General features: G+C 33.5%; 1 protein-coding gene across 1 annotated transcript in view; it reads right to left on the bottom strand.

The window, feature by feature from the left end:
- Positions 1 to 7,046: 7,046 nt before the first annotated feature.
- The window catches only part of LOC117101028 (neurotrimin-like), a 45,742-nt gene continuing 25,903 nt past the window's right edge, over positions 7,047 to 26,885 (bottom strand). Inside the window, exons 5-8 of the mRNA XM_033240893.1 lie at positions 22,859 to 22,924; positions 13,687 to 13,950; positions 8,453 to 8,470; positions 7,047 to 7,108 (exon numbers count right to left, since the gene is read on the bottom strand). Coding sequence (XP_033096784.1) covers positions 7,047 to 7,108; positions 8,453 to 8,470; positions 13,687 to 13,950; positions 22,859 to 22,924 — 410 coding nt within the window. The remainder of the gene's footprint in view (positions 7,109 to 8,452; positions 8,471 to 13,686; positions 13,951 to 22,858; positions 22,925 to 26,885) is intronic.

The raw sequence follows: 26,885 nt of genomic DNA, 5'->3' as shown, positions 1-26,885 counted from the left end.
TTATTTTTTTATTTTTTTATTTTTTTTTTTTTTTAAATAATTTTTTGTGTGTAGATTCTGTTTGTGATCTTTTATACCCTGTAAAAGTTGCTACCAATTTGGCATTTGGTCATGATTTGTAACTTAATGTGGATATATTTGAAATAAATAAAGTGAAATAAATAAATAACTATAATTAGGGTGTTTCCTTCCCTTTGATACTTAAGTAATGCCTGAATTTTTCCACCGGAATATTATAGGCATAGTTTTGGATAGGCCATTGAATCACAGGGCAGTTGTTTAAATACATCTTTTCCACTTCGAAAAATGATGCACACAGGAATCCCCGGGTATAATCCGACCCCCTGAAAAAAATAATTTAAAAAAAAACCTCCCGCCCTCATCAATTTTTTCCAAAAAAAAGAGAGTTATAATCTAATAATCTTTTCTATGTGCCCATGACAGTATTTTATGACAGTATTTTAATGCACAGGCATTTTTTTGAATTATGAAAAAATTGCTAGAATCTTATAGGAAATTTTATAAAATTTTTGAATTTAATGAGCGTTTCTTTGGAAAGTGGTAGACGGATTTTTGTGCAAAAATCAATGTATGCATTTCCATCATTATGTCCTATGAGAATGGGAATATGCTGGCACAATTTTGGGATTTAAAAAAAATTTTTTAAATTTTTTTTTAATTGCTTTTAACATACATATAACAACATAATATAATATAATGCAATATTACAATACACAATCTCATCTTCTAAAAAAAAAAAATTATTAGCATTACAAAATCCAAAACCAATATAATATACTGTACTGTAATATAAAATAAAATTAAAATTTTGGGATTGTCCCGGCCACATCTTGAGGACTGGAATATGGTTTATCTTACATACAGCATAAATGGTATTCATTAAATATCTACAAATAAAAAGATCTCAAAAATACCATAGAGAGCAGTTGATTATACACATTAACTCCTAGAAGTAAAACTCTCCTACAACACAATAATGATCACTCATGAAAGTGAATATGTATCTAGTTGAGGTTATTTTAGCGCCTATATAAATATAAAGTATTGTAAATATTGATCATTTGTGATTTTTTTTCCATACACAATTATCACATTTGATTTTAGAGAAGGGGGGGGGGGAGAGGGGAAACTGTTTACAGGGAAGCTGTTTACAGGGAAGCATGTCCCCAGCCCCCTCCCCTGACTACAGGGCTGGTAGTTAGTTTAAGTGGTTAAAGCTGTTATGTCTCAATATTTATTTATTTGTAGAAGTTAATATTTAGGCATTTTAATGAATACTGTGCAATGTTCTACTTCTTATTTTTGTATCCCATTGTTGATTCTGTATTATTTATACTGTTGGATGTTTGAATAAAATACAAAATTAGATTTATGTTTTGAATTATATTAAGTTTTAAGAAATTAACATTTTACAAAATCACATCTATGTTTTGTGAAAAAAAAATATTGATTTTGCAATTACATTTTGATTTCAAACCCTTACTACAGGGCTGGTAGTTAGTTTAAGTGGTTGAAACTCTTATGTCTCAAATTTAATTATTTGTAGAAGTTAATATTTAGACTTGTTAATGATTATTATGTAATGTTCTGCTCTTTATTTTTGTATCACATTGTTGATTCTGTATTATTTACACTGCTGGAAGTTTGAATAAAATACAAAATTAGATTTATCTTTTGAATTAGATTACATTTTGAGAAATTAACATTTTACAAAATCACATCTACATTTTGAGAGAAAAAAACATTGATTTTGCAATTTGCATTTTGATTTTAAACCTACACTTTTGTTGCCTATGTGTATTTGCTGAAGAATTTGGAGAAAACTGTAATCTATTAATGATAATTATTGTTTTTTCCACAGCTTCTACTTCCACATATATATGCCAATATGCTTATTACAATGAATGGCAAGCCATAGGAAGTAGTAGGGTAATTTTATAGACAGTTTCTAATCATTTATAGGTCAGAAAACCTAATTAGAACAGCAGCAATTTTTTATTTTAACTTTAATATTGCAAAGGCCCAATATCAAACATACTTTTTTGAGAATTTTAAGTATTTACACGCCAAGATAAATTTGAGAGTATTAAAAAAAAAACATGGCAGCTTGACATCACACATCAATTTCGTGAATTCCTTTCTAAGCTCATGTTTTAGGAAAACAAGGTTAAACTGTCAGGTCTTTATTAGACATTAAATAAAAATGTTGTACGGCAATTGTTGAGTATCAAGGACCCTATACTTTAAAAGTGCTGCACGGTAATTTTTGCATATTCAGGAGCCCATATTTAAAAAAATGCTGCATGGTTAATTGTTATGTATCAAAGAACCTATTTAAAAAATGCTGTGCAGCAATTGCTGAGTATCCTCATCTCACTCAGAGTCGACAAACATATTAACTGTACCTGTCACATATCTTAATCTCTGAGCTATAAACATTACTTTGATTGTTGTGATGTGAAAATATTATATTGAAAAATTTGGTCAGTATTCAGTAATTATTTGTTAACACTGATTATGACTTATAAGACTTACAATTTAACCAAGTGCTTAAACTTGACCAATCACCATCTGAAAATTGAATTTAATAGGATACTGTTAATAAAAAGCAGTATTAAATCATTTCTATAAAAGTAATTCTGTTTTTTTCTTAATAGATGCGTTGTGAGATAATACATGTAAATTGTTATCATAATCAACATCTGCTACACTTTAATCAATAATAAATAATGTATTCATATTAAACAATAGTTCAAGTAGCATCATCATTGTTCACTATCATCATTGTTGTTTTACTAGAATATTAATTGAATTATGACATCAGTGACCCGAACACAAGTCTGCATTTTTAATTTGAATCACCCAAAAAACCCATAAAAAAATATTGAAATTTTCTTATTATTAATTAGACAAAAGGCTATTCTTTACTGATACTAGCTCTAATTATGGTAGAGGAGCTGGGTTATTATACAATATAATAAGTATGTACTATAAATAATGTGTCCGTCAAACTTACAACATTTGTAGTAGGTAAGCACAGCAATATTCGGTACCATCAGGACGGCGGCTATTATAGTAACTGTAAACAAATAAGAAGTCCAAAATTACATCAACGTAATATAGTGGTGCCCAACCTTTTCGCACTTTGTGGACCCCACAGGACATGTTAAAAGTATTCACAGGCCCTAGTATAAGTTTACTCATTGTCAATATGCTACAAGGGGCAGATCCAGATTTTTTGTGAAATGTGTAAATAAGGGAATGTGTTATTTAATTTGGAGCGGCAATTCCAAGGAAAATGTTTTCTAGATGCTCAGATAAACACTTTCCTGCATTCTCAGAAGTCTGCTAATGACCTTAGTTTTCTTAAAATTTTAGATATTTTCTTATGTGAGTAAGGAAAAATGATGATTACGAGGTTGGGCTTATGAGGATCATGACATAGGCAGTGGAACAGTTTCAGAGTGATGGAAGCATAATGTGATCGAATTGAGCACATCATCACAGTTTTTGTTTTCTACATGCTCGGATATGCACTTTCCTGCATTCTGATGGGTCTGTTAATGACTTCTTTACATTTTACAGTACAATTGATCGTACCTTCCAACTTTATCGTCGACAATTGTTTCATATGCGTTCCTAAATTGTTATTACACTAATGCAAACAGGCCTGTAAGTGTACCAAAAACTATCAGGCATTGTAATGTAGAGTAAGACTTCCTGATAAAATGTTTTGAGCCTCCTGACTGCAGGATTGAGGTCTCCCCACAACAGGGTCTTGATCCAAACACACTTTCGCCAATGATGAAAATATAACGATTCTGTTGTTCTGGAAGACTAATTTTAGCTTCTCTCAAGCGTAAAGTTTTGAGCACAGGAAGGAACTCATGACTGGCAATGGGGATACCGTAACACCCTAAACAGAATCTAAGAGATGTAAGAAGAGTACTATAGTTCTTATGTCAAGTGGAACATCCCCAATATTTGTGAGGGTAAAAAAAACAAGGGAATAGAATACAGGGATTGAATAACACCTGGTGGTGACAGCCCCCATCTAAATCTACATCTATCCACAAATAGGACGTTAAGTTTATAGATAGAAGATAATAATTTGGCACAGAATACATAAAAACTATTTCATTATTACCGTAGAACGGCTTTATCAATCATACCAATACTGACATGAAAAGAGATGCCACCAGAAGACCTTGTTCACACAATGCCAAAACAATGGGTGCTAGCTCATATAGGTTGATGAAGTCATGCTGATGACATTGAAGAAAGCCTACAGTAAGTTTACATCCACTGTGCTTAGTTTATTATCGATGAAACTGTTCTACAGTTATAAAAAGCAAACCAGATATTAACAATTCCGATAATCATTTAAGGTCAGTGAAAGAAGCAGAAGCAGAATATGTCAAGACTTTTCTTCTTTCTTTTCAGCATGACTAATTTTCAGGGGAGTCCTCGACTGAAAAACATAAAATCAAGTCCTCAAAACAGACACATCAATTCAAGTTTCAAAAATGGATGCTAAACAGAACAGGAACACAAGAAACATACAGTAAATAGATTCTTTAGTTTCAAGTTTACTGTCGGTTGCACTCCATGCTTGGCACCCATAAGTTCTGCTTCTGCAGATTGCATTTAGAAAGAGTATGATTTTTAAGATCTATCTTCCCTGTTTTTTATAGAATTTGTTTGTATGCTCCAATAGCATTATTTTTTTTGATACAACTCAATACAATTTGTTCTACATGAATCGGAAGTAACACTATAATCACAAATATCTGATTTTTGTATTCTTTAAAAGGTAGCCATTCAGTGTGCAAATTGACTCGGGGTATTCAATAGACCGAATCGGCGACTCCAGCTATTACTGGTCACGTGGCATACAGTGGGTACAAAATATAAACATACACATTGTAAACCACAGTGCGCTCATTGAACCATAACACAGTATATTGAGAGTTATTATGTTTTTTAGACAGCGACCCAAAGTAAAGTAAGGCAGTACGCCTATGTTTCTTTTTAAATAGTGATTTATAATTACTTTGGCAATCTCCGTGCATTTTATTTAGGCTCTGGAATGCTGCTAGTGTACGGTAGGATACATACTGTACATTTAGGCCTATAGACTCAGGCTGCACTGTGTTAGGCTTCCAGGGCACGGAGCAGGGAGGGATATATCTCTAAAGTCGAGTACTGTAGGTAATAAAGCAGAAAATAACCCTAACGGTACTGATTGCCAAACTGGAGATAATAGGCCTGGTTGGTATGGTACATTCTAATGCCAGTACGTAATAATAATGTCTATGATGATCATTATCCTCGGCAGTAACTATAAACATTCTATGATTTAATTTTGGATTTAAAATCACTGTAAAATAGTACTCTTGCAACGAATGGAGAGATTCGTTTCTTTTTTTTCATTTTTTTTTTCATGCTGCGATATAGCATTTGTCATGGAAGGAGTTGTTACGCCTCGACTATATATATATCTCTGTAGTCGAGTAGGTAATAAAGTAGAAAATAACCCTTAACGTTACTGATTGCTCAACCAAACTTGGTCTAGGCCTGAATGGATATTTGTTGTCAAATGATGATCATTATCCTTGGCAGTAACTACAAACATCTATCTTTTAATTTTTGATTTAAGATAACTGTAAAATAACATTCTTGCAACGAATGGGGGATTTCGTTTTTTTTTCGTTCATGCTGTGATAGCACTTGCCATGAATAATAGTCTGGACTAGGCCTAAAAAGTACCTCAGCCGGCGACGGCTTACTGCAGCAATATGCACGTCATGAAAGTACCATACCTTTCATGAAAAACTTCCAGGCTTTATTCCCACTATCAATTGGAGCCTTACCAAACCAAACTGATAAGGGAAAATTTAATTTTAATACACATCTAGATGATTTACCAAATTATAACTCACATTCCAACCAACATTTGCAACATTTATGATGTGATTTACATCAACAACAAGGCGAAGCCATATTCATACACTGTCGTCTCGCGATGTAAACAAACCCAATACCCACTATAAGTCACGTGACCCGAGCTGCCGATTCGGTCTATTGATTGGTCCTTCATAATCAATGTTTTGGTTTTCAGAGGAACTAATGTCAAGCCATACTGTCTAATAAACTGTTAAATGCAAGTTACGGTAGTGCACCATCTTTCTGATAAATAAATCACATTTATGAGCACGTTGTAATTATTTGTTATCAGTCATGAGTACTTCTGTGCTAAAGTTCCAGAACAGTTGCACTTAACATCTGGCCAACATCATAGTACAGTATGAACTACAAAATTGAAACAGGTGCAAGTGAAAAACAGTTGGCTCCCATGGTTGCAAACGTTGTTAACAGATGTCGGTTGTGATGCTGTTTGTGTATAGCACCTTCGAGTGGAATTTATAAAGGTGATGAAAAGAAAATAGGCAAAGTTCTAAAAAAATTTCAGAAAAAAAAATGTGACATATGAAAGATCATCATGCCTTAACTGGGGGAGGAGGGATGTACCCATATATACAAGAAAAATAATGTCCTGTGGCAGGTAATATGTTTCATGCATGTGGAGAAAATCAACATTTTGCCAAATACTGTCGCTTAATGAAAGCTAGAGCATTTACGGTTAGACCTACCGACAACAATGGAAGTGGATATTCAGATTGCGATGATGAATATGTACTGGCAAACTCAATAAAGGGGGAAACAAAGCTTCAAAACTGTGATGTAAAGATTGTCGGAATCAAGTTAAAGGCAGGAATTGACTTACAAGAAAATGTTAATATTATGGACAGCGTCTCATTTAACAAGCTAAAGCAACCAAGACGAACACCTAAGTGTTGGCCTATAATGCATTGAACCTGCTTCTGTCACAGGTGAAATAAAAGCAACTGTTATGGTAAGCAAGTTTAAAGTTGTTTCTTCTGCTGCCATTGTTATTCATGTCGTTACTGTTTATGCTACTGTTGCTACTGTCAATTTTGTTTTTGTCAATTTTGTTGTTGCTGTCAATTTTTATGTTCTTGTTGCTGTTTCTGCTGCTGTATCACATGATTGATATGTACAGTAGCTACAAAAAGAAAATAAAAAATTTAAAAAATATATAATTGAAATCCAAACATAGAAAGCTGGCAGAACAGCAGTGGCGGCGCTAGTCCACTTTGCAGAAACTCAGTTTGCCGAATGCAAGTTGCCGACCATGAAACCCAGTTTGCTGAAAGTCAATTAAAAGCAGTAAAACATTAACAGCAGAATAAAATGCACGAAGGAGCACTCTCTCTATGTATTCCTATGATAAATAACAGTTTATTGTCTATTGTCTTACATTAGCATATTTATAACTAAACCTATCAGATAAAATGTCTTATATTAGCATATTTATAATGAATGCATAAAGTTTAACTATAAGATAACAATATGTAGACCTAAAGGAAATACAGTAATAATCTATTATTATACACTGGTGGCTCCAGAAATTTGCTAACAGGAGATCTGAATCTGACTGACTAGAGCCTTATTTAGGGCACTTGCATAAAAATCCCTAGTAGGGTTCGCAGGGAGAGTTTTTTAGGGGGATAAGATGCTTTGAAATTTATGTGATCCTTTGTAAACCTTAGCTGGCCTAGAAATCGTAGCGTAATCCGCTGGTCGAAGACTCTCATGCATACTTAAACAGGCCGTAATGTTTTCCCTGGTACACCCACCGTAGGTCACGTGACCGGCTGTAAAAAAACACTGCAGAATCCCTCTATTTGTATATAAATGCGACTCCTCCCTTATCCACCCACCATGTTTTCAAAAGCACAGTATGCTGTACTTTTGTACAACCGTGACCTAAGATTCGGCAAACTGGGTTGTCATGACTTCAGTGAACTGGATTCGGCAAACTCGGTTTTGGCAAAGTGGCCCTGGACTCGGCAAACTGGATTTCAACAAACTTGATGTGCCAGTGAACTGTCACATCAGGAAGTCAATTACCTCCACCAGTGAATTTCACATGTGGCACATATATGGTCTAACATTCATAACACAGAAGAAATAACAAAGTTGATTTGTTTTATAACAGGATTGTAATAGTTAATTATCAACTAATGGAAAATATTTGTATTGAGAAATACAATGCTGTGATATTTATTCCATTTTTATTCCATTTAAGTTAGGCATAGGCCTACAGTAGGCCTAGCTAGGATAAACTACATTTCTACTCTAATGGCTGTGTGAAGTGGTGTAGGGCCTAACAGCATTTGTAGTCTCCTGATGAAGACCACTGTGTGGACGAAAGCAAAGAGCCAATACATTTTATACAAGTTAGTATTAAAAGTACTGTTGTTGTATTTCTGATGTTTACAATGATAATATAGATATTGAACATGTAACAAAAATATTATTAAAACTGTGTAAATGAAGAACTCACCTATAATCCATATGTTAACTGAAAGAAACCAAATTAAGACATAATTAGAATTAAAATATCAACAATCTACATAAGAATAGCACTAAATCCAAGGTATTTCCCATTTCTCCTGTGAAGCCATTCTACGTACAACCATGTATCATGCTGATGCCTTCATCAATGTGGTTGAAACATGTTGGGGACAGTTGATTTTTAACAAATCCAATATTACACTAAACTACAGATGTAACATGAATTTAGTTTTACAAGAAATAAAAAAAAAAAACATTTATGAATTTCTTTCACAACTTTTAAATCTTGCCAAGTAATACAATATCCTTCTGTCTATAATGTATTTTGTATTTCAATCAAAAAAGTTTCCTGATTCTTAAATTCAAAAAACTTCAAAGGCTACTACCCACCATTGAACCATAGGAGAAATGTCAAGACACTACTTCACACATTATGACTGTGGTACAATATAATTTATTCAGAGCCTAATAGGAAACTACCATTTAGGATTTCATAAATGTGTCTTAATATATACAATTGCACTTGAACCACAATTAAGGATCACAAATTGTAAATATTACGTCATCTTTATCAGATTCAAAACCAATTAATGTTGGGGTAACACAAGGGTACATACTGGGCCCATTGCTTTTTATTATATAAGTAAATTCCCTCTTTATTGTTTATTTTAAACAATTAGGCCTACAAATAATAGACATAATAAAATTCCGTTATAATTATGGAAGTTAAATCATAAATATACTAAAAACAAGTATCAAAAGATATTTCTTCGATGAGTATCATGTTTACGTTCAAAGGATAAGGGAATTATAATTGACTATAGAAAAGGCGAAAATAATGTTGAAAAGGACTTTTTGTTGACAATGTTGCGATTGAGACTGTTAAACATCATAAATACATGGGTTTCAACAAAATATATATATATATATATATATATATATATGAATTAAATTTATTTCATTTTAATTTATAAATATGAACAATCTCACAAATGTGAAAAAAAAATCATGCCTATTCAATTTTAAATAGTTTATTCCTGTCCTAATTATTAATGTTGTTATTAGTAGTAGTACAAGTGTTGTTATTATTATTACTGTTAATATTATTATTATTATTATTATTGCTGTTGTTATACTTAATCCAATTTCTATGTTCACGTGAAGCTTTTTCCTCTCTTTAATGGCAGCATCTATCTCTTTTATCAAACCATGGCTTTTGTTTATTGTCTTTTGTTCCTATACTTTCCATGGCTGCCTCGATGACGTTATTTTTCCAGGAATTCCACATAGAATCAGCTGAGTCGAAAAGATTAGTATTCCAATCATTACATTTCTCTACAATGTTTTCTTGACAGGCCGTGTAATCTTGGTTAGGTTTGAAGTCCCAAATGGGTTTATTCGAATGTTTATTCGGTTGTTGATTACATTAAGATCAATTAGTGAAAGCCATAACACATTATGGTCACTTCCAAAGTTAAAGTTTCGTTCTTCATCAATGATGAATTTATTTACATAATTAATTAGAGCTTTAGAACATAATAGATAATCAATTGTACTTTCTTGATTGTTCCTCTGCCATGTTATCTTGCCATCACAGAATATGGTACAATTAAGAATGGTTAGGCTTGAATTATCTTTGAAATTAAGAAGTCTTTCACCAATAGAGTTTAGAAGTCGGTCTTTCACCATTAGAGTTTAGAATTCGGTCCCCATTATGAAAATTAAATAGCCACTGCTTTAGTTGAAGTAGATAAGGCAGGTCAATCAAGCATCATTTTGTATGTGTGTGCTTACCCTCTCAGCTCAAATCTCATTCCTGAAAAGGTAAGGCTAAACCATTGTCTGAATGGTGAAAAATTGTTTACAATATGCGTATTAATCGTAGTAAAAACATATTTATACCCGAAAATGGACGGTTCTAAGTCGCCCACTACTCGTAAATCAGTGCATGCATGTGGCCTCTGGAGACTAGCATCACTTGCATTTATTCTTTCTTTTGACTGGATACTTCAATACAAAAGTACTGGTCTCCCAAGCGGTCCAGTTATTTTTAACAATTTTAGGAATAGAAACTTAATCAAAATTAACATAATCAAAATACAAAATCATTAGAATTAAAAAAACAAGAACAAAAAAGGCATAAAACATGAAAAAAGAAAGAATTTAAATATGTGATAAAATTCAAAATTAAGAAATAGCACTTTTGAAAATATCCAAACTCATATTGGTTGCATTTTTCCTTATGTCATTTGATAGGTTATTCCATTCTTTGGCAGATCTATACTGAAAGGTTCTTTTACCATGATTGTTATTCCAGTTTGGTACAATTAAAGTGTTGCTACTTTGGCTACGGGTGCATTTAGAGTGAATATTTTCATTAAAGACAAGTATAGACGAAAGATATGATGGTGCATACGCTTGTAGACACTTCTCTATTCTATTATGAATAACTGATTTCTCCATCTTTCATTGAGTTTACTCCATTTAGGGGTGTTTATTATTTCATTTATAGGAGTCATTATATTAACAGAAAGTACAACTCTAGTCTATTTATTAAAATTTGCAGAGTATTTAAATATATTGCAATTCGATCAAACGCAGCTACAGTAATCAAAAACTGGCATCACCAAGGGCATTTGCAATCATAGGTGTTTGAAAAGGCAAGTAATATTTGATGCGACGTATGACACCAATTCATTTTGATACTTTTGATGCAATATGACTTATATGATCCTTCCATGTCAATTGAGGATCAAAAATTACCCAAATATTTAAATGATTCCACTCTTTCTATGCAATCTCCATTATGGACAAGGGAAATATCTGTAAAATGATTAAGAATGTGAGTAGTACCAAAAATCATAAATTTAGTTTTATTAACATTGAGAGTTAGTTGGTTAAACTTTAACCATTTAGATATTTTGTTAAAGTTTGAATCTAATTCATGTTGGAGTGTGATATTAATGTTTTTAGAGTCTGAGAGAATAGAATTTACACAAACAACTTGGGATCTACAACTTCAATATGAAGTGAACCATTTTAGAACATTACCACTGATTCCAATCTCCCTTAATTTATCAAGAAGCAGCTTATGATTTACTGTATCGAATGCTTTTTTAAAATCTAGAAATATGGCAGCTGTTGCTTTTCTATTGCTATAATTTTTAAAAATGTAATCTGAGACATCTAAGAGCGTTGTGTTTGTCGAATGTTTTTTTTCTAAAACCAGATTGGGATGGGTTTAGAATGTTATTATTAGACAGATATTCATATACTTGATTGTGAACTGCACATTCAATAATTTTAGAGATTATAGGCAGCACAGAAATTGGTCTATAATTATTTGCATCTGCTTTATCTCCCTCTTTCAATATAGGGGTTACTTTTGCAATTTTCCAATTGGATGGAAAAGTTGAGATTCGGTTCCCATTTCTCGCACGCAACAATTGAGGTAGTGGACTTGTACGTAACTCCCTGGTTATAATTATATTATAAAATAAATCAGATATTTTTTTAACATAGCAAGTTAAATTTTAATTATATATTTATTTAATATTACTTACTATAATATATTATCTGGCTAGCCCATCACAAGTTTTAATTGGAATTTGTTTCCAATTAATTTTACTTACAGGGCACATGCCTCTTTCCATTTAAATTATATTTACTAAAATAGTGTATATACATATAATACCTTAGATATTTGTTAATAACTATATATTTTTTATTGTTATATTGTGAAAGAAATAAATGTTGATTTGGTTTGATTTGATTTGAATTATAATAGTAAACAAAAATACAGTATACGCCTCTTAAATTGGAGTACCTAAAGTAGAATTTACACCACTAAAACTAAAGATGAACATGCATCTCCATCATATAGCCTAACCTGTAAACTGTGTACATACTACAGGTAGGCAGCATAGGCAACTTAATTTTATACTTAAGCCAGCATGTAACAACACTGACTTACTGTACATTTAATTAGATTTGTGATTTGTAATATCAATGTACAGTAAGATTACGATTTTTGGAGAGCTGAAAAATATTGATACTTCTTTAGTTTTTAGCGTAGTCTGTCCCGGTCCTCAGGTCACAGCGTACGATTGCGAAGTACGATCAAACTTTGTAAACACACACACAGGCCTAGGGCCTACGCTACGTACTGTCTTTCTTTATTAACTTTGTTATAAACAGAAGTCAGATTTTGGTAAAACATATCATTATGTTTTAGATAATAATATTAGGGTCAGACATTTATATCTACTTTTTAAAAATATTGTATAATCAGAGCACAATACTTTTTGAAGAGATGTTTCCAAAAGGCTGCTGAAATAGGCTGATTTTGCCATTGAGACACATGCAGAAAATAGATATGAAATACCAAGGGGCAGACTTAATTTAAAGGCCATTATTTCAAAAACAACTTTAGAAAATGACCCAGAAAAATACACATAAAAACTACAAAGAAAAATATAGTTGAAGATTAGTAAACTCAGATTACTTTTTAGTTATGGTCCTCTAAAAAGGCTCTAAATTCCAATCAAGCAAAATACCATTCAAAGACCAAATTAAAGCTAAAAATGTGATCTACCGAAATATAATATACAGTAAACTCAGTTTCTTTTTTCTAACGATGAGACTAATTTTGTGATGAGACCTCACAAATGTTTTCATCTTCTTATACAGTTTACTAGTCTTTTCAGTAGTAGGGGGTATTGTCTTCATTAGGTATAGCTTTAATATTTGTCAAAATAGAAAAAAAAAATTATTAAATAGGGCACGACGGTATGTGCAATTTAGCTTGGTTATGGACGTTCGTAACGAACAGATATCTGGAAAGTCATGTTTGCCTGTTTACTAATGTCAGTGTAACATATAACATTCTGTACATATATCATACATACACACAAAGGGCATCGTAAAGGTACTTTTGCTTGAAAGCATAGAACCAAAAAGTACCAGAAATGCTTATCCTTATTTATGAAATGAGTAGGTAGTAACATTTCCAAATAATTTTTTGACAAAATAGTTCATCAAGGCATGGTGCCTGTCGCTTGGTTTACCTCTGAGCAACTTTGTAAAAATAGAATCTGATGCATTCTACAAAATATATTTGATTACCAGTATATATCATAGCTAAATATTATGTTGAATTTTCTGAAAATCATATTACTTGATGCAATACTTTTAAAAAAATGTAAATGATTTGAGACAACTTACGTTTCATAGTCAATTTTATTTTGTCCGATGTTCTACTTCCAGCAATGTTAGTTGCAATACAATAGTAATCTCCTTCATCGCTCTTCTTCATACTCTTTATGTTGAAGGTTAGTTTTGTTCCATTTACATATTCTATTTTATTTTCATCTTTGAAAAGTGTTATCATAGGAGTGGGATTAGAATTTTCAGAAGAACATTCTATGTCTACACTTTCACCTTCCTTGGCAGGATTAGGATAAATGATGATCGTGCAATTTCCAATAACTGCAAGACAAAAAAAAAAAGCAATACTGTTTTTACAAAGTAAGTCTGCTGATATTTGCCTGAACAAGTTTATTTAAAAAAGTGGCATGGATATGTCATAAAGAAAAGACTCCTTAGTGGAGCAATGTCCCTACCCAATGATCCAGTTTGATTAGATTGGAGAGTAAGTCATTAGGACTAGCAGAGTAACGTTCCTACCACTAGATGCATAGATTGATTAGGAATTTGGAATATATATTGAAGGCAATCGCTGCCAAAAATACAAAAGTGAAATTTTTACAAACAAAGCACTTCTCAAACAACTTATTTTCCCAAACGAACAACGTAATTTTACAAATGATCAAGTTTCACAAATGAACAAACAACATTCACTTTAACAAATAACCTATGTTCTCAAACGAACGATTTTGTGAAATGAAAGTGGACTCTTCCTTTTTTTGAGTGGGTTAATTACCTTAGCTGAGGTGAGGGCACTTATAGATCAGAGGTACTATACTGTACTTTTATCAGGACTGGAAAAATATGGCAGACAACAACTTGGAATCTCTATTAAACCAAAGCAATTCGACTATTAAATCGGGCAGTTCAACATCTAAATCAACCTAGTAATCGTAATATTTTGGCTAATTATCAAGCTTAAATATTTGCATTTGCGCTAAATATTATCTAAATATTATTATTGACCTCATTGCCTATTTATGTAGGTATTTGTTTGGAATTGAGTTTTCTAATATATTGTAGGCCCTAATTATTTCTTATTGCTAGATGGTAGTACTAAGGAAGTGAAATACAGGATTACCAAATAAAACTGACGTTATGCTTATTTGTAATGTTAGATTATGTAGAAAACAATTTTAAATTTATAAAGGGACACAATTTGGATGTTATTGTGAGATAATTATAATGTGGATTAATGAATTCTGTGCTTAATTTGTTACATTGGAGGATATCAATTTCAATTTGTAAACTTCAACATTAAAAAACAAGGGGCTAAATTTATAGATTGATCAGCAGTGTATGTCCCAACTAATAGCTCAATACCATCCCAAGTTAAAAAGAACAAAAGCAGGATCCCACTAGGATAGGCATATCTAACTGGGATTTGCCTATTTCGCTGGGATAAAATTAAAATCCAGGTGGGATTTTGTCTAACAGGGTGGGATCCCAGTTGCATGTGTCTATAACACTGGGATTTGCCTATTGAACTGGGATGAATGCAGAATGAAAATAAGTATGCCACAGTACTCATTTTCACAAAGGAATACACCCAGCTGGTTAGCTAACAATATGCAAATGTTACATGAACACCTGGGAAGGAAGGTGCAATATCACGTTCTGTTGCTTAGCATACTGATGTACCGGGGGACGGTGAGGCTATTTATTAGTAAGACTAGGCCTAAGTAGACAGTGCAATTATATGTGATAGAAAGTACACTTTTGAAAGAAATAAATTAAAATAAGAAAAAAAAATTAACTAAGAATAATTCAGTTGCAGATGTACCTTGTTCAAATATTAAACAATGCTAACAATGCGGCTCTTATAGGCCTAGCAAGGCAAGGCATCCATCTGCAAAGCAGTGGTGTTTATCCATGAAAAAATCCTGCCGGTGTTTATCCATGAAAAAACCATGCCGGGAAAGTTTCCCTTACCAGGAAAAGGTGACGTAATCTTATGACGTATGCATGTTAACTATATTGTGAGTGTGACGTCACCAAAAAATAAGAATTTTCTATTATAACAAAAATATTAATAACTACAAGACTTGTGGCGTAAATTCCATATACGAATTAAGGGGTAGAACCATCTCCCTTGCCATACATATTACAGCTCCCACTGACGTCTCAGTCAAGAAATACGGGTTTTTCTCGCAAATCTGACAACAAAACCATATCTAAATTTCACGTTCCACCTCTGTCATCCTCTTCCTTGATCGTGGATTGGGCCTTTGGTTTCTCCCAGCCTTCCCTCGACACCTGAGTCGGCTGGTCTCCGCTTTCTCGAATTCTGTCGCTGGTTCCTTCTTTGATGGTGTCTCCTTTGGGGCCGTATCACTTATCTGATTAGACTTAAATTGTGCTTCCATGTGCGCCATCTTTTGTTCAAAAGCATCCAGTCTCGAATTTTTATCAGTTTTGGTCACTGGTCAATTGTATTTCAGGTCGCCTCAGTGACAATTCCTCTGCTAACTTCAGGTAACTTTCTGTCACAAGGGCGGCATCCAAGTTGGATGGTGATGCTTGGAAAAAATCCCTTCCCTGACATCCAACCTAGCAACAGCTTCCATAAAATGTTCTCTTGCTGGTCATTCTACACAGTCCTCTGGGAATTCAGGGTATGCCAGATATGCAAGTTCCCGTACAGCCTGTCCAAGTTCCTGTAGAGTCTCCTTGGGCCTTTGTCGCTTAACCAGAGGGTAACCAAATGGTTCTCTGCCTTCCGCCCAGGTTCAAATCTCTGTTTCAGTGCAATAAGTAATTCAGTATATGTGAACTCCCTTCCTTGGTTAGCACCCAATATTTTCAAAGCTTGTCCCTTCAGACTCGCCTTAAAAGAGAACTAGCAAAATGATTTTTTGTTCTGGAGGGGATTTTTGATATGCCATTAATAGAATCAACCTTAAAATCGTTCTTTGGAAATCTTATTACAATGTTCTGCAAGATTGTTATTTTTAGGCACAATTCAGTTGATCTCGCAAGTCCGCATGTCATTGTTTTAAATAAACCAGATTTGAATTAATTCAGGTAAAATTTACATTCAGAACACCACATTTTCATAATTTACTAAGAAAAGAAATAAAATTATAGCTTTAGACTTTTGGTTTTTTTGTTTTTAGATACCAACGTGTCTAACAAAAGAGGTGGTCGTCTGAACCAGTAAAGGAAAGCAAAAGCTATGAGCCTGTTAACCAATGGAAATAGTTGTCAAATGAAGTGAAATTTCTTTTTGATATGTTTTTCTAAGACAAAAAAAGCATATCTGATGAAAAACTTGGAAGCAGTTAATGAGATACAAGTTTTTCAATATTAAAAAACTGCGGCAAAAAGGGGCATAACCCCCTTCTCAAGATTGTATTAAACCAGTCTGTAATTTCCAGTTGGACGAATAAAGGATTCTTTTACTTTGACGTAAAAAGGGAGGCCAAAATAGGCCCTGCAAAGTAAACAGTTGTATGAGGTTTGTGCCTTGGTTCATGAAAAATTCAATGTACTTTTAATTTACTAATGTATAATGCAATGCAAAGTTCCCAGCGCACAATTAAATAATTCCTTAGCGAATTCAAAAGTATCTCGCACACTTAAAGAAGTCCGCAACAAATTCAGAAGTTCCTCCCCCAACAAATTTGTTAAGCAAACGCACATTCTTTATGCGCCGCCTTACAGGAACATGGGCTCATTACTTCAAAGACAGATGTAGGTCAGATGCTAAACCAGAACCCTGCGGGTGTGTACGTTCCTTTGTACGTAAACGTAGTTTAGAGGGATTTGTAGTCCAGTAATGGTTTCTAATGTTTTTACGTACACCTACACCCCCATACAGGCCCGTCCATCAAATGCTGTATATTTACATACCTGCCAACATTCGAATATCAAAAATAGGGACGCTATTCATTGGTGACAAAAAATTAAAATAGTAATTATATCTTAATTCCTGTACAGTTGCTTCAAACAAAACAAGAGTTACTTAATTTCAAGTGTACTGTTTATTTACCTCACAACCAAGAAAAAATATTTAAGTTACATTTTAATCATAGGCTTACAAACTTCACCATGAAGGGCCTGGTATGTTGCTTGTTTTGCTGGATCTCATTGGAGTCATAACGTCAATATTTATTCGAATGACACTTATAATCTCTGTTCAACATTTCCAGCTTGTGTGTCATTAAAGCACTTTAAGTTTTTGTTGTCATGCTAGCTCGAAGCTTGGTTTTGTTTTTTCAACAATAGAGAAAACTTTCTCAGTCACTACTGCTATAAAATATTACCATAGTTCCCCGGGTAGAATCCCACACCAACTTTACGCCCAACTTCGCGTACACAAATTTCTCCGAGTGATGTCGCCAGGGCCTGAGGATTGGGTAAGTCGGCCTAGCAGGCCTTGCCTAGGTCGATAAATTTAACAAATGCTCAAAAAATAAAGGAATTGTCTCCGAATTCTGCCGACTTGAAACTCTTAAAATTGCTTAAAACTGATATTGGTCGCCATAAATTAAAACACAAAGCCCAATCTTGTAAATTACTTTGTTGTTTACTGTCGCTAATAATAAGCAGCTTGCTAACTGCGGCTAAAGTAAAGATAGACAACACTGCGGTCCGTCCCTGAAAAGACCTGCCCAGTGGGCTGATCGGATCGTTAATTCACAGCGTGAGGACTCGCGTGTTTCCACAGAGATTGGCTGCTAAAAATAACTCGTTACATCATGCAAGACTGATTTCTACCCCTGAATATTGTTTTGATAGGCTATTGAATCGTAGGTGAAAACCACCTTGCAAAACGATCATCATTTCCGTCTGTTCATACACTAGGCCAAGGGAATCCCGGGGTATAATCCCCCGCCCAAAATCGGGACAGTTTCGTGTTCATGGGGATGGGATTATACCCGGGGAACCACGGACTAATATTCCCTTCATCACACTCTCAAGTAGTGGATACTTCTTGCAATTATTTTTTCTTTAATTCTAAAAATAGGGACGTACCTATTTTTGGTGTTTTTGACATCGGGAATTGGGACGTCAATTTGAGATAAAAAATTTTGAAGTATGATTAACATTTTCGGGTATCCAAAGCTGTCATGTCCTAAAAAGCTCCCACCTTCACCAAAACCATGGTAGGGCTGGGGTGGTGTTGGGTTACACCACAAAATGTCCTTCATTTTTATTTTTTCACAATTTGGCAGATTTGCCACTGTTTTGAACTTGACTGGTCAAACCATAGAACCAAAGTTGGAAGTTTTAGAAGTCAAACTTATCCATTTATCATCTACTAAAATAGTCTTCATTGTTTGACATACCTCTTCCATGGTTTGACAACAACAAATTTTCTTTCGTTCTTCGTTCAAAATCTGCTTAGTGACACGCATGCATAATAAGTAGAATAGTTATCACAATAACTACAACCACTGCTCTGCATACTGCATGTCACGCATGCGCTGTATGGTGGTAGATAAAACGTGCCTCCTCGGTCAATGATTTATTTTCGAGTTTGCAGAGAGTTAAGAATACGGAATACTTATTTATTTTACATATTCAAGTATACATGACATGACTATGCTGTAAACCAGTAAAATTATACAGCAGTCGTAAACAAAAAACTTCATAATACTGACGACACATACGTTTTTCTGTGTTTAAAGTACAGTAACTGTGCACAATTAGTTTTTTTTTGCACCACTTTCTTTTCGTTTTTTTAAATATAGGCCTATAGAGGAATTTCATTTCAACGATTGTAAATAGTCTATTAAACTAATGCCGCCAAAAACTGTCAACTTTTTTTGTGGTTTATCAAGCCACAGACCTCTAGTGTCTAATTCCAGTAATGGAGGTGAGTCTGGTCAGAATAGTAAGTTGTGTTTATATGAATGCATTTATGCTACATATTCAATCATTACAAATACTCTTTTATTGTTTATTGATCTGTATGGTAGTCTTGTGGTAGACCAATATATTATTTATTTTAACAAGACTGACTGAATGCTGCTGTCGTCGTCGTGTTTTGTACGTATTGCCAGGGAGTTGTTATAGTGTATTGCACACCAACAGCCACGTCAATTGCCGTGTTCATCGTGTGTAAAAGACTTTAGGTAGGTAAGCACATTCGATTCAATACTATAATGTAAAATGTTGTTCAGATCACGTTAATTTTTACTAAAACACACGTTACACCTACTAGACGACAAGCAGTAGTCGACTTACCACAACTACATAAGTTCACGCTAGGGCCGAGACGTTCGCATAAACAACACAGACAACTTCTCTAGTGTAAACTGTATACTCTCGCGATAGAAAACAAAATTTCTGCAAAATATTAAACACGTTCGATCCAATACCATTATGTAAAAACCGTGTTTGGTTAGATCACTTTTTTTCATTTTTAATAACACGTGCACCTGCTACATTAACACGACAGAGGCCTAACCCTACCGGCGATCCCGTAAACAATTGGTCAACTACACCAACAAGGTATGCATTATGGAGCTCGCTTACCCTCTCGCGATGAAAAACAAAATGTCGGAAAAGTTTTTCCGACGCATGCGCATATCAAAATTTTCTCCTAAAAACGACTCAAAAATGGTGGTAGGGTGTATATGTTTTATCGCGTACATCCTACATTTCTCATCTAACATAAAAAACAAACAATTCTTGCACAACTACATGACCACCAGTTACTATGAAGAAAACATTATACCCACCGTGAGGCACCGTTTAGGAGCCTATTCGTTTACAAACCCGCTGCTCACTTTGCTCACACACACACACACACACATACATTTCATGTTCGAATTATCCCATTAGTTCCTTGTGACCTTAAGGTCACAAATAAACTAAAAAACTGACTAGCTATTTTTAGGTGCAATGGCCGTGAAAGTGTCACATGTGTTCACCTACTTCATACGTGTCACCATTAACTTTGAATCCTCTATCTGCTAATCATGTTTATGAAATTAAATACACAAATAAATGGAAATAATTGTAAAATATAGTTCTAAAAAAATTAAATAGGCTTCTTATTTGATCTAATTATAATTGAATGACATAGTGTCAAATTTAGACAATTTAGAAAAAATATTGTAAAGTCTGAGAATGCAATTTCTGGGCATATATAATGTTGTTCCATCATTGATTTTTGTTTTCGCTTGTAGTAGGTGTAGATTTTCCTTTCCTATTTGATGAAGGCCCACTTAAAATTATGTCAACAATACTGTCAAATTTAGACCCTTTACAAAACATGATATATTTTCTATGTTTAAGAGTGCTATTTTCAAGTTCAGCTCCAACTGTGGCCAGACTGAGTTGGATGTGGACCTTCTAGTAATGTTCCCCCTCAGAAAACTTCTGTTCCCCCTCCCCCCGTCAATCAACAAGTCTAGATAAAACATACTATACAAAGAAACTTCCAACAATTTTTAAGGCAGGTTGAATTTTCGAGGAGTACTGTAGGGCAAGTACACGGATGAATATTTTTCACATGGTCAGAAAAAGAACAGGGAAAATCAGATACATATCGAGAAAGGGGAAATATTGAGACAGTTGAGTAATAATAATCAATCTACAGTGTGGCGAATTACTTATCAAATTGGTAAATGATTATAATATTTAGCTTATCAGTACCTACATTTGCTCTATATAAGTAATTAAAACTGTTTGGAATATCTGCAATCCTTTCACCTCCATGACATAACTTTATAAGAATAATAGTTGCATAATACCAGAAGGTAAATTATTTATATTTATAAATATATCTTCTAAGTTTTTAATACAACTTTTTTTTTTCAGATCATTAAAGTTACTGAAAACAGACGACTCAATATAATTATCACAATATAATTTTACTAATAAAATTCAAAAATATGACGATACTTTTGAGAACGATTATTTCAGGCAATGCCTGAACAATTTAATAAGGCCTAGCCATTGCTAGGCCTTACGCTACATACATGTTTCGACAGATCCTACTGTCATCATCAGTCTACAGAGCAATCTTATATAGGCAATCTTATTTATAAAACGAAGTGAAGTTTGTAATACGTCAATCTATACGTAATTCAACCGTATCAAGTTGTGAACACCAAGATCATGAATAAAAAACAATGTATAATTAATGGTAGACGGAATGAAGTAATTTTACTAATTATATGAATGATGGTGGCACTATTGCTAGTTAATAAGCTGAAGCTGTACATGCAATAGTGGCCGCAATCTTGTGAAAATGTTACTGTGAAGCAAACTAGCAAAAATTAAATATACAGCATCAAGCTACAGTAACTTCAAACAAAACTGTCTGTAGGAAGTACATCATTTTTTGCTGATACTAATAAAAATAAATGCTGTATGGGAGACTGTTTATAGTAAAAAAGTGACATACATGGTATTTATTTATTTATCCACAATATTTAACCAGGGTGGCCCATTCAGTCAAGTAGACTGGTCTCCCTTGGGGCCCTGGGTACAAAAGTTTTTAGAACATATAGGAAAAACATTTAGCTAAAATACAACAAAAAACATAAAAGTAATATGAAGATATAAATTAACATAAACAATATAAAATATAAAGTAAGAGTCTAAAGTAATGATGCCTTGAAGTTACTTTTTAAAATATTTAAATTGGTTGATGATTTAGTTACTTCGCTTAGTGCGTTAAAAAGATAGATATTGATTAGAATTGGAAGGTGCAGTCATCTGACTGGTTAAGTTACCTAGTCACCTATGACAACAAATAACACAATGAAGGGGAATCCCCACTTCAACAACAGCCAACAAAATACTGGAAACATTTTGCACAATCGTGTTACTTTTAAATGAATAACATTTTAATGGTTATTTCAATGCAGATATATCAGACAAGCTGTTAACCCTATTAAATGAGGCTTAGAAAGTGGAATTTTTTGTTTGTTATTACAAGAATAATGACAAGAACTTGGAAGGTACAGTATATGCATCTTAACCACCAAGCTTTTCAAATACCCACTTGTCACACAACATATGGAATTATCATGCTCCCACCATTCACTTACTACCTGCATGATGATTAATGTGTAGCCAAGCATTAATGTGATGGTGATATATTCTTAGCAGATATCTCAATATTTAAGCAATGTTCAAAGCTGATACATTAAAATTTTTGAATTAAAGAAATAGTAGTATAATATATTAATTAGCAACAAACGTATCAAACTTCAAACTTAAACCTTACCCGATTTGGATTTTGGAGTAGGTGTAGTAGGCGGAGGTGTAGGTGTTGGTAAAATAGTAGTAATGTCTGAACAAAATAAGAAAATATCTTGCAAACTGACATGGAACACTCATTGTTTGAATAACTAGAGGCTACTTGGATAGTTAAAAAAATGAAAATTCTCAAAGGACAACAAATATACTGCAAAATTGAAACACACACAGCCAACAATATTTCTAATCAAGTGGCATAAAATCATTGTATGCGCAAAGTTGAGAGATGGAAAGCAGTATTAAAAATACATATTGAGGATATGAAGCAAATTATACTCACAAGAAATCACAATTTATATGACTATATAAAAATTAAAAAGTACTGTAAAACTTTTATATATTTCCATACAATGATAAAACTTACAATGCAATAAGATTGAATTGTATTATTTAAATGAAGCAAAACTCTTGACTGGCAATTAGCTCCTAAATAATTATATATATTCAATTTACAGTAATACTCAAGTAAGTATTACTAAGGAGTGCTAACTGTAATTTACCTATATATTTGAGGAATAGATCAATTCGGTGATGGGCGTTATATGACCTAACTTGAGTGTTGGATGTGAACAATGGACAGGCACAGTGGTGTTTACATGGAGATTGCTATTGCTGCCATCCTTTATTATTGCTGTAAAGGTTTATCATAATTCCCAGCAAACTATACCCAACTGATTGGAAATTGAACTTAAGAATTTTGCCTTAAGTGTTTGCTAATGCTCCAAAAGATTGAGAATTTTCGAAACACCTTGCAAATCTACGGCCCTTTTAACTACGCTACGATTTTAAGGCTACATTTTGAACTTTCTGTATTTTAGAAAAGAAGATATTTCTGGAACAATCCTTGCCATTTCTCACATTACCAGTTGGGGTTATTTTCGAAACCATAACATTACCTTTTCCCATACTTTCACTGTGATCACACTTTAATACCTCCACAGTATAAACAAATTTTGTCACATAACCAGCTCTAAACACACATCGCTGGACCAGTCTATTATTATTTCCACATTAGTTATATTACACCAAGAACCAATTCAGTACAAAAACAGAAGTTTCAAAAGTTGTTTTCTGTATGCTACTGTACACGAGTAGCCAACATATGTGACCGGCTCTGGCAAAACCAGCTGTTTGTTTTCGGCATGTTTTACATGAATTCTTCAAATCAAAGTTTATTTGACAGAAATTGGTGAAGTATATAGTGAAACTTTGAATATTTAATTTATTGGATCAGCCATGTAGGTTTTGAGAAAACAGCTCACAAAGATTCCAAAAATCAAGTTTATTATTGAGATTTGTATTATTTTAAATAATTTTAATTGATTTTTCAGCTAGATTTAGCAATTTATATTTTCCAGAAGTATCTTCTTTTCTAAAATGCAGAAAGTTCAAAATGTTAAAATTCTGTTTCTCAAACATTTATAAATTGCGACAAATGACAGGTTTTGCCAGAGCTGGTCACATATTGGTTGCTTGTCATTTAACAATTTTGAAGTGGGTAAAACATAAAATAAGCGTTGGTACAATTTATAGTACAAGCGGTTACTCAGGTCATAGTTAGGCATATTATATAATATCCCAACAAAACATAATCATTAATCTACAAAAACGCTGAAAAATTTAGCAACTTGCAATACAAAATATTAGGTCCTCATGAAATTTTGAAAGAATTAGGGAAAAATTCTCAATATTACAACCAAAGCAAGCTTGAGCAGCCAGTATTTTGCAGTTATTCAAGAAAATATGCTTTTAGTCAAACTCAGTCAAAACTTAGTTAAGTATATATTTTAATGACTTTTATAAAATCCAAAGACATCACATTCTAGCTAGGTCCTTTGCATTATGCTACTCCTTCACTGAATATGACCATGGAGGAAATATGATATGACTGTCTTGCCTAGGAAAGCTCCTTTAATTCAAGTGTGTTCAGATATGGCTGGGCAAAATTTATTGTTATACATGTAAGTTTTTTTTTACATTTAACTGCTTAACTAACTGTTTACATTAATTGGTTTTTAAGCATCAAGAACAACAGAGGCATTAGCTTTTTCCTGATACATGGTTCATCAGCCCCAAAACACGGGCCACGCCCACCTCAGCCCTACAAAAAAATTAGGATATTTCACCTCCAGATACCCAATAATAAAAGAATCCTATATTGTTTATCTTGTGTTTGTGCATTTGTGTTTACAAAACACTACACTTTTGAGAAATAAACAACTTATTAATATTTTGGTTAGTTACTGGTATTAATCAGGGAACAGATGTTTAAATTTTCTTTATGGTTGAAACTCCACAAAGGAACTAACAACATTCATTATAAATGCCATGATGGGTTCAATTCCAAAATATACTTTTACCCACAGGGATACTATGAAATTGCCTAAATGACGAACTAGAACTTTGCTTAGTACAGTAGAACCTCGTTTTTACGTATAGTCTGGTTGTAAAACTGCTGAAATGAACTTTAGCGGGAAAAAAGTAAAGGAAAATTAATTTTTGGTTTTTGTGAATCAGCATACCCTATAGTGTCTCAGAAAAAAAATCCCCATGCCTAGGGCTTGGGCAATTTCTTTTACAGCACTTTGAAATTTTGACCTAAAATACCCTATTTTAAACTATTTAAGATGGGGGTAGGGGAAATAAATTTATGTTTTTGGTCACTTTTACATATACTGTGGATATGAAATGTAACAACAACTTGGCTAAATAATGATGACGATGATGATGATAATAACGAGGATGATGGTAATGATGATTATGATTATGGTGATTAAGATAAGAATGATGATGAGGAGGATGAGGATGATGCGGCTGATGAAGAGAAGGAAGATGATGAGGTAGATGATGATTGATGATGGATGATGATGAGGAAGAATATGATGCTGATAAGGATGGTGAGGATAATGATAATAATAAGGATTAGGATGATGAGTTTGATGATGAAAATAAGGATGATGATGATTATGATTGATGATAATGGTCGTTGATGAGGGTGATCGTGATAATGATGAGGATGATTGATGAGAATGATGTTGATGAGGTTAATGATGACGAATGATGAGAAACATCCCGTCTGCCCCTCATCCTCATCTTCATTTTTGTCGTCCTCATCCTCTTCATTATCATCCTCATGATGAAGATGATGATTGATAATGATGATTAATAAGGATGATGATGATGTGGTTGATGATGAGGACAAGGATGATGAAGGATGATGATGGATGATGATGATAGATGATGATCGTAATGAGGATGATAATGAGGATGATGATGAGGATGATAATGACAATGATGATGATGAGGACTATGAAGATGAATGAGTGATGATGATGATGGATGAGGATGATTAGTAGGATGAAGGTGATGGTGATGATGTTAACAATGATTGGTGACGATGGTGATGAGGGTGACGATGATGGATGAGGATCAATGCCATGGCCAGGATTTTCAAACGGTGTGGGACAATATCAGAGCGGACCCACTTTACGTGTAAATTCAAACAATGTGGACCCATTTTACGCAAAAATATGAAATATCTGGACCCATTTTCTTAAATTTTACCCATATTTAACTAAATATAAGGTATCGGGATCCACTTTATGCATTAAATTACATAATTTTTTTGTGGACCCATTGGAAAAATGGTGTGGGACTGTCCCAACTGTGCCAATAGCTGGCTATGCCATTGATATGATGAGGATGGATATGATGATGAGGATGATGATGAAGAAAATGTTGAAGAATGAGGAAGATGATAACGACGATAGATGATTGATAAGGACGTGATGAAGATGAGGACGATGACGATGGATGAGTATGATGTGATGATGATGATGGAGGATTACAACGATCGATGATAGTAAGGATGATTATAATTAGACAACAATGAGAATGATGATGACGATGATGATAATACTGTAATGATATCAATAGTGGTAATAAAATTATTATAAATAATATTATTATATAACAGTACTAACAATGTAATTCAT

Source organism: Anneissia japonica, unplaced genomic scaffold, assembly GCF_011630105.1.
Source record: "Anneissia japonica isolate Jap-2015-1 unplaced genomic scaffold, ASM1163010v1 scaffold1785_len1016330_cov206, whole genome shotgun sequence".
NCBI classification, from domain to species: domain Eukaryota; kingdom Metazoa; phylum Echinodermata; class Crinoidea; order Comatulida; family Comatulidae; genus Anneissia; species Anneissia japonica.
The sequence above is the reverse complement of the archived record's forward strand: the minus strand, read 5'-3'. Positions and strand labels throughout refer to the sequence as shown.